The 15,185-nt window shown below is 42.2% G+C and overlaps 1 protein-coding gene across 5 annotated transcripts in view; it reads left to right on the plus strand.

Annotated features, from left to right (window-relative positions):
* The window catches only part of CDK15 (cyclin dependent kinase 15), a 73,321-nt gene that overhangs the window by 27,828 nt on the left and 30,308 nt on the right, over positions 1 to 15,185 (plus strand). For all 5 annotated transcript variants that reach the window (XM_084892143.1, XM_084892144.1, XM_084892146.1 and 2 more), the window contains exons 8-10: positions 279 to 399; positions 4,451 to 4,544; positions 10,738 to 10,801. In XM_084892143.1, coding sequence (XP_084748269.1) covers positions 279 to 399; positions 4,451 to 4,544; positions 10,738 to 10,801 — 279 coding nt within the window. The remainder of the gene's footprint in view (positions 1 to 278; positions 400 to 4,450; positions 4,545 to 10,737; positions 10,802 to 15,185) is intronic.

Genomic DNA, 15,185 nt, shown 5'->3' on the forward strand with positions numbered 1-15,185 from the left:
TATTCCCCCGTTACTTCCCCCCTCCCCCCACTCATGCCCTCATTACCCCCTACCCCTGTTGTCTGTGTCCACCCGTTAGGCTTATATGCATGCACACAAGTCCTTTGGTTGATCTCTCTCCCTTACCCCCAACCTCCCCTACCTTCCCTCTGAGGTTTGATGTGTTACTTTTTAAATATTGTTTACTCAGCCAGCTGTTCCCTCTTGGTAGAACATGTCACCGTGGCTCTCCAGGAGACCATGGGACAATGAGTGCTGTGCTTCTCCCCTTTGGCCAGGTCTTGCTCGGGCCAAGTCCATTCCCAGCCAGACATACTCTTCAGAAGTTGTGACCCTCTGGTACCGCCCTCCTGATGCCTTGCTGGGAGCCACTGAATATTCCTCTGAACTGGACATATGGTAAGAGCTAGAGCTCCCGAAATAGGAGCCACCCTACTCTTGAGGGTTACTTTATCATCTGTAGTACATTTTAAATAATAATTCTAAAGACAATCACATTTGTCTACAGAAATGTAAAGTGCTTTCAAATACCTATCCCATTTGATTTTTCCAATCATTCTACAAGTTTTTACAGTTAAAGAAACTGAGACTCAGATTGGTCTTGCCCAAGGCGTCTGAATCCTCTGTTCTTTCTAACATGCCTCACCTCCTAGCTCTTCTCTTCAATCCTTTGTCTTTTCTCCTTGTCCTCAGAGAAACACACATGCACTCCCAACACACACACACACACACACACACACACACACACACTCACACACACACTCCTCTGTACATGCATGCTCACATGTCCAAAATGCTGGTGGCAAAAGCATAATGACCAAGAATCAAGAGACCTGATTTTTATGTCAATTCTACTTCTAACAAGTTTCTCTGGATTACGTTATCTTGAAAAAGCCATGTATCCTCTTTATGTCTGTGTTTCTCTATTTTTAAAATGAGGGTAACAAACTCTCCCCTTAAGGGGTTAAGTGGGATTGTGGTTCAGGTGTAAGAACAAGATAGATGGTGTCAAGTAGAACCGCATTGTTGGGGAGGCTCTTGGGTTAAAGGGATGTGGTGATGAGTGTGGGCTCTCAGGCACTCCTCCTTCCTGGGGCAGTGGTGTTAAGTTATCTAAGCCTTATTCCTGAAATATCTCAGGCATTTGGGGGCCACATTTAGATGTGTGGTGACTGCAGTCATAGCCACCACCTCAAAGGTAGAAAAGGCTTCTTTCAAGACCTTAGAAGGTCATATATAAACAGTAGGCCCTGTTTTTTTTTTTGTTTTTTTTAAATCAATAATGGATTAAAAGCATTAAACAGTATCCTAAAAGAATAAACTAAGCTTTAGATTTCCCAAAGAATTGAGAAAGGTTGCAGAAATTTCCCCCAGTGTATCTGGAGCATTGACTTCCTAATCCCCCGTGCCAGCACACACACAGGAGGGTTCACGCAGGGGGTGGAGACCATTGGATGGTATTCACCAGCTCAGTTTCTGAGTTGGCTTACCTCATAGTCGACCATTGCTAGCAACCAGGATGATTTTAAACCATTTGACAGTATTCCATTACTTCGATTCTTCTCCACTTACTGTTTAAATTATACCTTTTTATATCTGTTGCTTTAAAGATAAGAAGGAAAAAAGAATGAGAATATCTAAGACCAAGCTAATGAGAAGCTTTAAAATGACAATAGTTCTAAAAAATTGCCTCAAGATACTACTGACCAGATTCTTTGTTAATCCTCACCTGAAGATACTTTTTCCATTGGTTTTTTTAAGAGAGAGTGGAAGGAGGGGAAGAGACAGAGAGAGTACATGCCCTGGACCAGAATCGAATCTTCAATCCACAGGGCAATGCTCTATCCACTGAGCCAAACCAGCTAGAGCTAAGTTACATTTGTCTGGTCAAAGATTTTTTAACACATATCAAGATGTCTCGTATACGTGAAAAATCATTACAAAGTAAAAATGTGGCCATTATATCCAAAATGACTTTTTAAAAATTAGGGATAAAAACAATCTGTGTTTGAGGGGGGAGAAATCTGCTTGCAAACCTCAGTCTGATAGCTTTTATTTATATATGCACAAAAGTCTAAGAACAAGCCAGTTGATTATTTAAAATGCAAACCAAATATTAGCTCATGAAGACAGTTTATATTTCTTTAGAAGTAATAAAATACAGTTAAACTTAAAATTAAAATATATATATATTCTGTCTCTAAACCAGACACAGGATAAAAGTTATTTTTAAACTTGTTTATCGAGAAATCGTCCGCCTTGGCTGGCATGGCTCAGTTGGGTAGAGCGTGATTCTGCGTACACAGGGTTTGATTCCCCGACAGGTTTGACCTCAGACAGGATGTGCTCATGAGGCAACTGATTGCTGTTTTTCTCTCACACTGATGTTTCTCAGTTTCTTTCTCAAATCAGTAAAAATATCCTTGGATGAGGATTAAAAAAGAAAAAGAAATCTGCTTTCTCTTACCCAAATTAAAGTAAATTAAATAGCATGTGTCTACAGTCAGATGGAAAAAGTAAAAAATTATCTTATGGGATAAGTACACATGAATAATATTAAAGACCATATTTAATATGAACCTTTAATAATATGATGATTTGTAACAAAATGTTTTACTTACATATCCTTTATCATGCCAGACAAAAAAATGTCAAGCTGGTTCAAGGAGTTTGCAAAAAGTATGTGTTATGTTGAAAGGGATTTGGAGTCAAAGTATTGGACCATGGGGATAATCTCTGTCCTCTGTCAACTGAACCATTTTTAAAAATATATATTTTATTGATTTTTTTACAGAGAGGAAGGGAGAGGAATAGAGAGCTAGAAATATCGATGAGAGACATCATCCAGCTGCCTCCTGCACACCCCCTACTGGGGATGTGCCTGCAACCAAGGTACATGCCCTTGACCGGAATCGAACCTGGGACCTTTCAGTCCGCAAATCGACGCTCTATCCCCTGAGCCAAACTGGTTTCGGCAACCGAACCATTTTTATCATTCCCCAAGACTATAAGCATAAAAGTGTGCATTATTAGCAAAATAAATCATACCACTCTCTCAACCATGACTCTCTCGTTTGACAGCATAGGGAAGGGAACAGGAGAGCTTCCTTTCCCCCATTTCATCTGTTTTCACATGCACACTCTTGCTGTATCTCAAATCAGCATGCAGCTCACAACCAGCAGCATCTCACCACGGCCATCAGCCCGGATGCATTGTAGTAGCCATTGCACGTGTGTGAACATCAAACGTGCCAGCATCAGGACTTGTAACATGGGTGTCAGTGACTTGGAAGAGCTTCCCGTGCCCACTCCTCTCCCTCCCCCAGGAACCAAGCGGTTGTAGAAGGAGAGTGAATCGGACATGGTTAGCAACATTCTTTAAGCAGGAGTCAGGAGTAGGCTGTGTAACTGCAAGGTCAGCTTGGGAGCCCAGCACCAGTGACGCTTAGCTCTCTGACGGATTATTTTAAGACATGCTGTGTCATCAAACTCCTGATGTAAAGGACGATACCATGGATAAACATAGACATCAAAGAGTCTGAGTCAAATGCTGAATGTGGAAAAAAGTTTCAGGGACACCTAAACCAATGTCTTTCACTTGATGCTCCAGTTTTTGCATGTACGAGTATGACAGGTGATAAAAAAATAATCTGTCTAAGTGTATAACAACTCTTTCAATAAGTATAAAGGCAACATTCTGAGCATGTCATAGTTTAACTCAGATGCACACTCTTGTGGTTCAAGTATAAGAACAAGATAGAGTCCTACCCGGTTTGGCTCAGTGGATAGAGCGTTGGCCTGCGGACCGAAGGGTCCCATGTTTGATTCCAGTCAAGGACATGTACCTTGGTTGTGGGCACATTCCCAGTAGGGGGTGTGCAGGAGGCAGCTGATTGATGTTTCTATCTCTCTCCCTTCCATATATATATATATATATATATATATATATATATATATATATATATATATATATTTTTAAAGAACAAGATAGATTTTTTAAAAAAACATACAGGGCCTACTGTTTATATATATTTCAGAGAGAAACAGAGCAGGTGTTTTGTTTCTTAATGGTACATACAATAGTGGTGCCTCTTCCAATGATAGTATCTTAGGATCATGGAAGAGAGTGTTCAGTTGGGAGAGTTAGAAATTTCCCCTCCTCTCATAAAATGGACAGTTAATGAGCTTGAATGAGCCAGAATGTTTACTCTCTATGCTGTGTTCCTAAATGCTGGTTGCATTCCATTTTAACAAAAAGCTGTAGGCTGTTCTTATTTTCAGTTGACAAAGGGACTTTTATTTATTTTATTTTTGCCCAAAATTTTATAACAGCATGTGGCCTCTATTGACCTGTCCCCAAAATATTTCCTGGGAGGAGAAATGCTGGCAGTTCAGTTTTGCAGGTCTGGTTTCCTTGAAACTGTCCGTTGACTCTTGTTTCTTTTGCTAGGGGTGCCGGCTGCATCTTTATTGAAATGTTCCAGGGTCGGCCTTTGTTTCCTGGGGTTACCAGCATCTTTGAACAGCTGGAGAAGATCTGGGAGGTAAGAGAAGAATGCCTCTTAGGAAGAAGAAATATCTGCGTTTCAAACTTTAAATCAGATTTGCCTTTGAGGTGAATGACGCAGTCCATCTGCTTTGAGATAGGAAGCTCCGTGTTAAGCTCCAGGTTAAGGTCATTTGTGTTTCTCGGACTGACTTGCGGTGTTTGCAGCAGTACAAGCACCTTGAGAATGAGGGGCCAGGAAGCCCCTGTTGTCCTGTAACATCCCATGAATCCACCTGCGCCTCGGTCTCTCGGGGCGATTTCCTAGGAAACCACATCTCTGCCTGGCCGTCCCCAGCTCCAATTCTACTCTATGTTTGGCCCTGGGTCTTTGTCAACTGATGGCAAGACACTGAATTGTTATAGAACTCCAATGGAAACAAAGGCTTAGCATGTTCGTGTGAGAGAAAAACAGTATTTACCATGCTCCTCCAAAACCAAATTCCGAAGATGTTCAGGTGCTTTTGCGTGGTACATTTCTTTTATTCTTAAGTTTATCTTTAAGTATGATTTACATTCCATATTATTTTGTATTAGTTTCAGGTGTACAGCATAGCTGTTAGACTATCACATACTTTATGAAGTGATCCCCCTGGTATTTCCGGTACCCACCCAGCACCATACATAGTTATTGCAATATTATTGACTACATTCCCTGTGCTGTACTTCACATCTCCATAACTATCTTGTAGCTACCAATTTGTACTTCTTACTCCCTCGCCTTTGTCACCCACTTCCCCCAAACTCCTCCCTTCTGGCAACTATCAGTCTGTTTTCTGTGTCTCTGAGTCTGTTTCGATTTTGTTTGCTCCTTTAGTTTGGTCTTTAGACGCCACATGCAAGTGAAATCATATGGTATTTGTGTTTCTCTGACTGACGTATGTCACTTAGCATAATACCCTCTACGTTTATCCATGCTGTCCTAAGTGTAAGATGTTATTTTTTATAGCCAAGTTCTATTTCATTGCATATCCACTCTCTATTGATAGGCATTTGGGCTGCATCCATATATATTTTAAAAATTTATCTTTATTGTTGAAAGTATTATAGATGTCCCTTCCCCCCCCCCCCATTGACCCCTCCACCCCACCCTCTCAGGACTTCATCACACTATTGTCTGTGTCTGTGGATAATGCATATATATATGTATAATCTCTCCTCACCCACCATCCATCCCTGCCTTCCCTCTGAGATTCTGTTACATTCTTCTATGTCTCTGCATCTATTTTGCTTCCACATCTTGGCTATTGTAAATAACACTGCAGTGAACATAAGAGTACATGTATTCTTTCAAATTAGTGTTTTGAGTTTCTTTGGATATGTAACCAGAAGTGGAATCACTGAGTCATAAGGCAGTTCCATTTTTAATTTTTTTAAGAACCTTCATGCTGTTTGTCATAGTGGCTGCACCAATCTGCAATCCCACCAGCAGTGCATGAGGGTTCCCTTTCTCCACATCCTTGCCAAAAGTTGTTTGTTGATTTATTAATGAAACCCATTTTGATAGGTGTGAGATGATATGGCATTGTGTGTTTTTAAAATATATTTTTATTGATTTCTGAGAGGAAGGGAGAGGGAGAGAGAGAAACATCAACGATTAGAGAGAATCATTGATTGGATGCCTCCTGCACTTCCCCTACTGGGTTCCACAACCCTGGCATTTGCTCTGACCAGGAATCAAATCACAACCACCTGGTTCATAGGTCAATGCTCAACCACTGAGCCACACCGACCATACTAGAATTTATCTTTAATACACACATTAAGATGAAAAAACTTTAGAGAACATTGGGGAAAGGAGGAAAAAATTAGTTGCCAGTGTCTGGAAAGTTATTGGCTCACCTCTGTGAAGAAATACTATACAAATCAGTCTAGTGCTGAAAATTCATGACCCAGAAGACATTGTCTTCTGGCTAAAATAAAATGTGCTTTGAGACATTAAGACATTTTATAGAGATTAATTACTGCCATTAAAATTTTCTTTTGGATACATGGGGGCTATTATGGAGCAACATAGGAAATATTGATTTTTTTTCCCTCCAAACTCCTCTGCAAGATAGATAAATGCTATTTCTCTTCAAGCAGCATCACTGAGTGCCAAAACATCATCTAAGCTGGAGGCAGCTTAACGTAATAATAGCTTAAAAGCCGTAAGACCAGGGTTTGAATTCTAGCGACTTGTTAGCTAAACAAATGTGGGCAAGCTGTGTAGTTCCTCTGAGCTTAAGTTTGCTCATTTGTTAAATGGGGCTAGGGGTCATGACTTCCTAACCTTCTGTCAGAATTCCATAAGGTCAAATGCATAGCAAGCTTCCTGCACCAAAAGTGCTCAATAAATATCTGCTGCCTTTCTCTGTCAGATCAATTATTATTATAGAGAGATTTCAATCACCTATGTGCTGAAAAGCATCTCCTGACATACAGCCTCATTGTTCTTCCGTGTGGTCTTACTTCTTGTCCACACAGAGGAAGTACTTAGATATCACCGAACAGAAAGAATGGGCTAGACATTTCCCAGGACCCGATGGCTCTCTAGTGATTGGTTCAAGTTTCCAGGACTGGCCTCGCTGACTGACACTGGCCATCTGAAGATGTGTTTGGTAATTCAGCAAGTGAAAGAATTTGCACTTGAACCTGGACATAAAGTACCAAAACAAACATGTCTTAACAGCAAAAACAAACATGTCCTAACAAATCAGTCTAATAGTTCCTGCCCAGAAAGCCATGTTCATGTCTACCATGTCTTTATCACATTGCAATCAACTGATGGGGACTTGATTTTGACACTTATGACAACTCATTGCAAATTTGAAATAAGTGACCATATTAGAAATACCACTGGCCTGCAGTCAGAAGACGTGAGTTCTGAACCCAGCTCTAACTTCAAGTTATGAGGGAGAGCAATTCACATCACCAACCTCCCTGGGTTTCCAGAGTCATACATGTTACAGAGGCTCCTCAACCTATGACAGGTTACCTCCCCATAAACCCATCATAAGCTGAAAATGTCATAAATCAAAGCATAGTAAGTTCGGGATTACTTGTATTTGATTTTCTGATTTCATGAAGTTGTGACTTCTTTGAACAAAAAGAATATTGTAGCTCCCATAATTTAAAAGTCATAATATTCTTCTCTGTTTATCTGATTCTACCACCTACCCAGGTAGTTTTTATTGAGTTTGTCAACTTGCATAGCTCATTGTTGACTTTTGATCTGAACTGACCAAGGATATAGCTCCATATTGCCTCACCATACTTTATGAGCAGCAGACCAGATTCATTATTTCATTATGTCTCATTCCTACCTGGTCCCGTCGAAGGAGGACAATGGTTTCGTTATCATAGCTGTAGCTCCACACTCTGCAGACAAAGTGGGAAAGTCACCAGTTTCAACAGTTTCTGCTACTATATCTTAGGCAGGTTAAACATTACAAATAGTTCCTAAATTTGTGTTTTATTAAACATGGTCTACCCAAATGAGAATAGGCAATCTATTTCCAGTCTACAAAAGTGGATGTAAAAATGGCTTCTTTGAAAGCAACATGGCCATTCTAAATCTCCCTGTCTCTAAACATAACCTTCCTCTACATTTATCCTGAGGTCTTACTCTTAGAATAAAGACATCACAAGAAGTCCTGAATTTTTCTTTCACCATCTTTCTGAAGTGTGTGTGTGTGTGTGTGTGTGTGTGTGTGTGTTCACATCTGAATAGCTGTCACTTGCTTTCTGGGATCTAATTCTTTCAATAAGCAGTTTTAGCAAATAATCCCAGCTGTGGTTCTAAAATCAGAATAAAACAAACTATGCAGACCTTGAATCCATTAATCAAAATGCCTTCAGTTTCCATTCCAACAAAGGCAGAAAACAGCCCTGCAGCCCACTGTTTTCAAATATAGCACTCACTGGCTGCCTTTTTAGGAGCCTTAAGGGAGGGTATAAATCAACAATTTTTGGTTTTCAGTTTCCCAGACTGAAGTGGAGATTTAGTCATTTTCTCAAGTGAAAACAAATTCAATAACTTTCAAATAGAAACTCAGCATCAAATTTCCAAATAAAGGATATTGAATTTTGTTTAAACATTTAAAATCTCAAGCTTACAGCTTTTAGCATAATATTTAAACATTATTGGTATCCATTTTGGTGATTTAATTAAACAGAATACAAAAATAACCATTCTGGTAACTTTTGCCTTAGAAAAATATGGATGTGGTCATTGTTATTTATTTCTCTTTGTTATCTTTGCTTTCTTTTCATTGTACTTTGCCTGTTAACAGAAGACGTATGGCTCTCTGTGAATCACACCCACTGGTTTACATGCACACCTGTGCAAATACATATGATGGTAGGTTAAAAATGAGGAAATAGCTTTCCATCCTCCTGCCAAAGTAGAAGTAGTCCAATTGGTTTTTCACAATGGATTCAGGATCCTTGGTGTTCCTTGGGCTCAGGTGGTAGATAGGAGAAGCCTGTAATCCTCTCAGTAGCTTTTCAGCTTGTTTAGGGAATAGATCAAAGAAAGAAGGTTTTGCTGTGTGGCGTGATTTTTTATTCTATGAGGGAGAATAGCACTTTGGTGTCTTTTGTTCGAGGACAAGCTTAACAGGCACCACAAAATGTGCTTTCCAGCCGGAGTCCTGGTCAGCAAGCCGGTGAGTAGTAAGATTCTGGATTCCTTACTGATGATCATCAGCCACTTGTTGGGCAGTTGACTTCCTACTGTCTCTATCCAGCATTTTACATAAATGGGTTCTCTAGCCTCATTCTATAAGAAATGCTTCTAAGAAGAATTATATTGTAATGATATAATGCAAGCTATTAGTATTTTACTAAGATTTTATAAAAACACTGTTATTCTAGCTCCCAGATATAACTAACACTAGGCTTTTATGACTATCTTTTTTTTTTTAATGATAAGGTGATAACTATAAAGAAACTCAGAAACATCACCATTCCAAATCTGAAATGTTTTAACATTGTATTCCAAAGGACTTTTATTTTCCTGTTAACTCAAAACTAGAGCCTTAATTTGGTAAGCCAAAGTACAAAGGAGGTGCTCTTCAGTGATGTTGTTACTATTACTATCCACCAATTAAAATCCAAATACCAGACTCCAAGCTGTTGGGCCACAGAAAACTCAAGCAAATGAGATGAATTTGGTAGAAAGGACTGGAGTTGGTCTGGGGATCATTTTTAGCCAACATTCCCCACCGTAAAGGTCGGTAATCTGAACCCTTTTAATTTGAGCGTATTTTGGAACAGCTGAACACAAGGCGGGGGCATAGTGTAGGCTGTCAAAGCTTCCTGTTGAATATATATATTTCTCTAATGTAAGGCAAAGGGACATCCCTCCTGCTTCTTTATCTCCCAGCTCCCAACATAGCATCCTAAGTATGTTGGTCATGCAATAGATATTTAATGATGAGGATATGACTAAGCCAGGCTGTATGATCTGCCTCAGAACAAGTGAGTTAGTGGAGACACAAGCTCAGGACCTGTCTTAGGATTCTTCAGAGAAACAAAGCCAATGGGATATCTAGAGATCTATAAGAGGAGATCTATTATTGGAATTGGCTCATGCAGCCATGGAGGCTGAAATATGCCATTTATAAACTGGAGACCCAGAAAAGCAAGTGGGTCTGCTATAATTTAGTCTGAGGTCAAGGGCCTGAGAACTGCGGGGGCTGCTGGTGATAAACCTGAGTCTGAAGACCCGAGAGCTGGGGCACTGACGTCTGAGGGCAGGAGAAATCGGACACCCCAGCTCAAGAAGAGAGAGAGCATTCCCTTCCTCCACCTTTTTGTTCCTCTTGGAGCCCTCAGTGGGTTGGATGATGCTGCCCATGTGGGTGAGGATAGGTCTCTACTCATTCCACTGATTCAAATGCTAATCTCTTCCTGAAACATCTCACAGACACACTTAGAAAAAATGTTTTACCAGCTATCTGGGCTTCCCTGGCCCCAATCAAGTTCATCCATAAAATTAACCATTACAGGACCACAGGAATATACTAGTTTTGCCCATACAACTCCAAATAGGGAAACACAAAAGTTTCTTTCTTGGATACATCAGCTGGTGTAATGTGACATACATCTAATTCTTGCCTGATCTGTCCTTCATGTCGTCATACTTGCTCCATCTGCCTCACTTCTCCCCTAACTTTTCTCTGTCTTTTTTTTTTGGCTTTGTGTAGGTGTTGGGAGTCCCTACAGAGGACACCTGGCCTGGAGTTTCCAAACTACCTAACTACAATCCAGGTAACATTTGAATTGAGCTTTGGAATGCTCTGAGAAGTAGCAGGGTGAGAGACTTAGCTACGCAGTGTGTTCTATTGTTGTTAGCTCAACAGGGAAGATAGGTCTAGACAAATGTTTAGGTTCTTGAATTCCCTGACTAATCCTTTTATGAGGAGCACACTGAAATAGTATTTAAGGTTAGATTAGTTCTCAAGCTCTGGAAACCACAGACAGCAAACTGAATAAGCATCTGAGATGACTATTACTGTGGATTCCCCATCCGTTTCCAAACACACAAGTGCCCAAGGAAACAACTAAAAAGATAGTGTCGCTTTTGAGCCCAGGACTGCCACGGATTTATATGGTTCTACGACACAGGGGAAGTAGAAACTCATTGGGCTCATTAAGCCTTGGGCAGGACAGCTGTGTGTCTAGATTGTACAAGAGTTCACCACTTGGTCATGTTCTATCGCGTCGTTGGTCCTCCAAGACTGGCTCCTAGAGTGGCTATGGAAGTGTTAGAAGTGTGGTCCACAGGGGGGGTCTGAGGAATGGTCCCAAGGCCATGGCAGAGGGGACAGATTAACCAGGTGTCACATCCAAGATGTTGAGACAGAAGGGCCGAGACACGCGGTGAGCTATAGGATGGTGGGATGTATCCGATGCTGAAGAAGCAAGAATGGCCACACGAGAGCTGGACTCCTGCTGCCAGGACTGGGGAAGAGGGAGTTATGCACAGATAAGGACAAGGTTAGGGTGAATGTGGCCCAAGTCACATTTTCTAGTCTTCATAGTCTTACAGTGTCCTCTAACTAAAAATGGATTCCCGCCCCCCCCCCCCCAAACTGTTGTCACTGTTAACATTGGTATGAGCTTATCCTGCAAGGGCTTCATGAGAGCGAGAAGCGGGAGAGGCATGAAAAAGGTGGTTAAAGAGAAAAACAATGGACAATGGAGGCTAGGGATGGTTTTCTTTCTTTCTGCAGCATCTAGTATTTTTGCTCAAACAGCTATCCACAGGGTCAGAGATCTTGAATTAACTAGGATTACGGAAACCTTACAGCTAAAGGCAAACTATAAAGTCATCGCCGCTTTATGTGAATGGTCGTATGCATTGCTAAATGGCTGTAGGGCCACCCACACATACTAGTAGGTTACCATTTCTACTATTTTGCTAGCTTGGCAAAATGAGAAAAAGGCTGCTGTCTGGCCACAGGGCTTTGCCTTTGGTCTGAGATAGAGAGAAAAAAAAAGAACAGGCTTCTTGCGGAGACCAGGACCCAGGCTGCAATAGTCCCCTCTCCCGTTGCCATGGTTTCTAGGAGAGTCTGGCTTTCGTCTTTTCTGACCCTGCCCATACCTCTCTTCACCCAGCCTATTCTCTCTCCTCCAGGTGAAAATGGGACCCCACCCCCACCCCCCGTTTTCTGCAATGGAAGCAAGCGGACGTTTAGGGCCACAGACGGGTTGTAGAAAACAATTTGGATAATGTTGACACAAAACTGCCACGCTGAGCGTGTGATGTTTCCCCAAACTTCAAACATTTGGGTTTCAGGTTGGTTCAGGCAATAAATAGTTTCTCGGCACAGAAGGCCTTGTGGAGAACAACAATGATAGGAACTTGGCCAAATGCTCCCCTGCCAGATTCCGGATTAAATAAGGTAGCCGGGGTTCCACTGAAACAGTGAGACATATGTTACATCTTTCATTTTGCTGTCGTTTCCAAGTAATGTGCAATTTTTTTTTTTTTCTGGAGAGAAATCTCCAGATAACAGCATCAATCGGGTTCATACTTTGCATTGTTTTTTTTCTAGAAAAAATGAGTCCAACAATTTTAAGCACCTACTATCTGCTGTGCTGTGTGCTGGGTCAGTTCTTGGCTGTTTAAGAGCTTGGGTTTGTATTTACTCGTCCACACCCTTTCACCCGCTCTCCTTCTGAGGCGCAGGGTGCTCCTGTGTGAGCCCTGTGTCCATGGGCTTGGGCAAGGCATGGCTTGTGGGAGGACGAGAGTTATAGCCTTCGCCTCAGCCAAGATGTAAACCCGTATCTGTACATCTTAACAGTCCAGCTTCCCTTGGGTCTGGGACCATTACCATGGATGACTCCATCATAAGGACTATGTTTTAAAAGGGTCGTCCACCTCTGTGAATCGAGAAGTCTCTCTGAGCCCACTTCCCTAGCAATCCCCCCCCACCCCCACCCCCCCCTCTGAGCTGCTGCTGCTGCTTCATGCCCTTGTACTCCAGCGACTAGGGGGCCCGAAGAGGGGATGGGAGCCAGAAAAACATCACTGAGCAGAACTGTGGGCACCATTCTGGATGAGCTTTCCATTGTCTTCCTTTCTGTTCTAACTTGTAGTAAGGACCCCTAACTTTGAACTCAGCTGGCACCGCAATTTTGAGGGAGCCAAAGAGCTCAGAACTTGGCGAATCCTCCAGTTTCCATCTGCGCCCACTCTGCCACTTCCCGGCCGTGTCTGGACTGTGTCTAGGAAGACAACACAGTCCCTCTGTGTGTAGGTTAACACAACGCACCCGCTGGAAGGATCTGTCTGAGCAGTTACCTGTCTTCTAGGAACACTGGCGAGCAGGGTTGTAGTTATTCTAGCCCTCAAGTCAGACTGTTGTGCCTGATTAAATCAGGGCAATGAAAGAGGTGTGTGACTTTAGAGACTGGTCCTTTGCTCCCTTCCTTCCTTCCTTCCTTCCTTCCTTCCTTCCTTCCTTCCTTCCTTCCTTCCTTCCTTCTTTCCCTCCCTCCCTCTCTCCCACCCCCATTTTAAGCAAGCTGGCTGAGAACTCTGTGTCCTCTACTTCAAAGGGCCAGTTGTCTTATTTTGATGTGGGCAGATTAAGAAGTAGCCTTTGAAAAGTAGGCTTTCTTTCTTTTCTTTTCCTTTTTGTTTAATCTTTTCTCCTGGGATAGCTTTCAGAGCAATATATCCAAGTGTCAGTGAGGGGGGTTCTGACGAGTGCGGATTCCCAGACTCTCAGCAGGATCGTTCTCTAACAGAAATATAAAAGTGAAATATTAAAAACCCTGGAACGTGAACTCCATCTGCAGAGTAGCCAGTGTCTCGCCTGCTTGCACCCTGGGAAAAAAAGCTCTCCTTGAAAAAAGAGGGAGGAGAAAAAAAAGTGCTTTGAGTAAGAGGTTTACAGGTTTAGTAGAGCATAGTAACATCCCCTCAAAGAAGTGGGTGTTGCTCTGTGACCCCCCAAAATGCTCCTCCTTTGACTCAGCCGCCAGTACACTCACCCTCCCTTGGCAACACACCCCCTTTTCACATGCTAACTGAGTCGCCTGTGATTGGCTGAACAATGAGCTGGTCACACTCGCTAAAGGCCTGCCATCCTTCACACAATTAGCCAAGACACATTAATCAAACTGGCGGGAGCCAGGGCTGCGCTGGCCTCCCGCGGTGGGGGAAGGGGGCAGTTTTGTGATCCTTAATGAGTCCGCAGAAGCAATGATAAAGGACAGCACGCTAGAGGGGATTCTCTCAGAAAGCCTAAAAAGGGGAAAACCCCAACTGATGCCATAACTGTGAGGCGCTGGGTTTGTGGCACAGAAGATCCCAGGAGCTTAGAGCAAACTGGATATCGGTCTTGGCTAAAATCTGCTAATGCAAGACAGTAGTGTGAAGGCAAGGGGTGGGCCCCTGTGGACATTTCTGCAAAGTTCCCTTACCCCCGGCCCCAAGAAAAAACAACCCAGGAGTCCCTTCCCTTTTGAGCCTCAAGTACTTTGGGCCCAACTGGAACCAATAGGAGTAAAGCATGTATAAAAAGTAGAGAACTGTTTAGAATCAATTAAGAGACGTATCAGCTGACAAGGTGTTGGTTCTAAACGAAGTATTTAGAGGCCATTAAAAATAGTGAATTTTGAGATTAAAAAATAAGTTAACATTTGTGCTTTTTTATAAAAAAAAAAAAATCCTTACCTGAGGATATGTTTATTGATGGGGAAGAGAGAGAGAGAGAGAGAGAGAGAGAGAGAGAGAGAGAGAGAAGAGGGAAGAGAAACAATGACTCCAGTATGTGCTCCGACTGGAATCCAACCTGCAACCTCCTCCGGTATGACACTACAACCGGCTAAGCCATACCAGCCAGGGCCACGTTTGTGTGTTTCACCTTCTGGCTTTTCTTTTCCCAATTTCCTCTACATAGATTTTCCAATGGCAATCTAGAGCTTATAAGATCGTACCTTAGAGACGAGTTCACAGCGGAATTGTGTAAGGCTTTTAAAAGACTCAACTAAATATTTAGACATTTCTCAGCTAACGTAAACAGAGGCCTCACTGCCCTGGAGGTTGCCAGTCGCCATCTCATTAGATGCAGAGATCCCGCGATAAAGAGAAACGTTTTTCCTGCCACATGATTGCAGCCCCGTTGTGGTTTTT

Source organism: Pipistrellus hanaki (assembly GCF_964339955.1).
Source record: "Pipistrellus hanaki genome assembly, chromosome: 8".
Classification (NCBI taxonomy): Eukaryota; Metazoa; Chordata; class Mammalia; order Chiroptera; family Vespertilionidae; genus Pipistrellus; species Pipistrellus hanaki.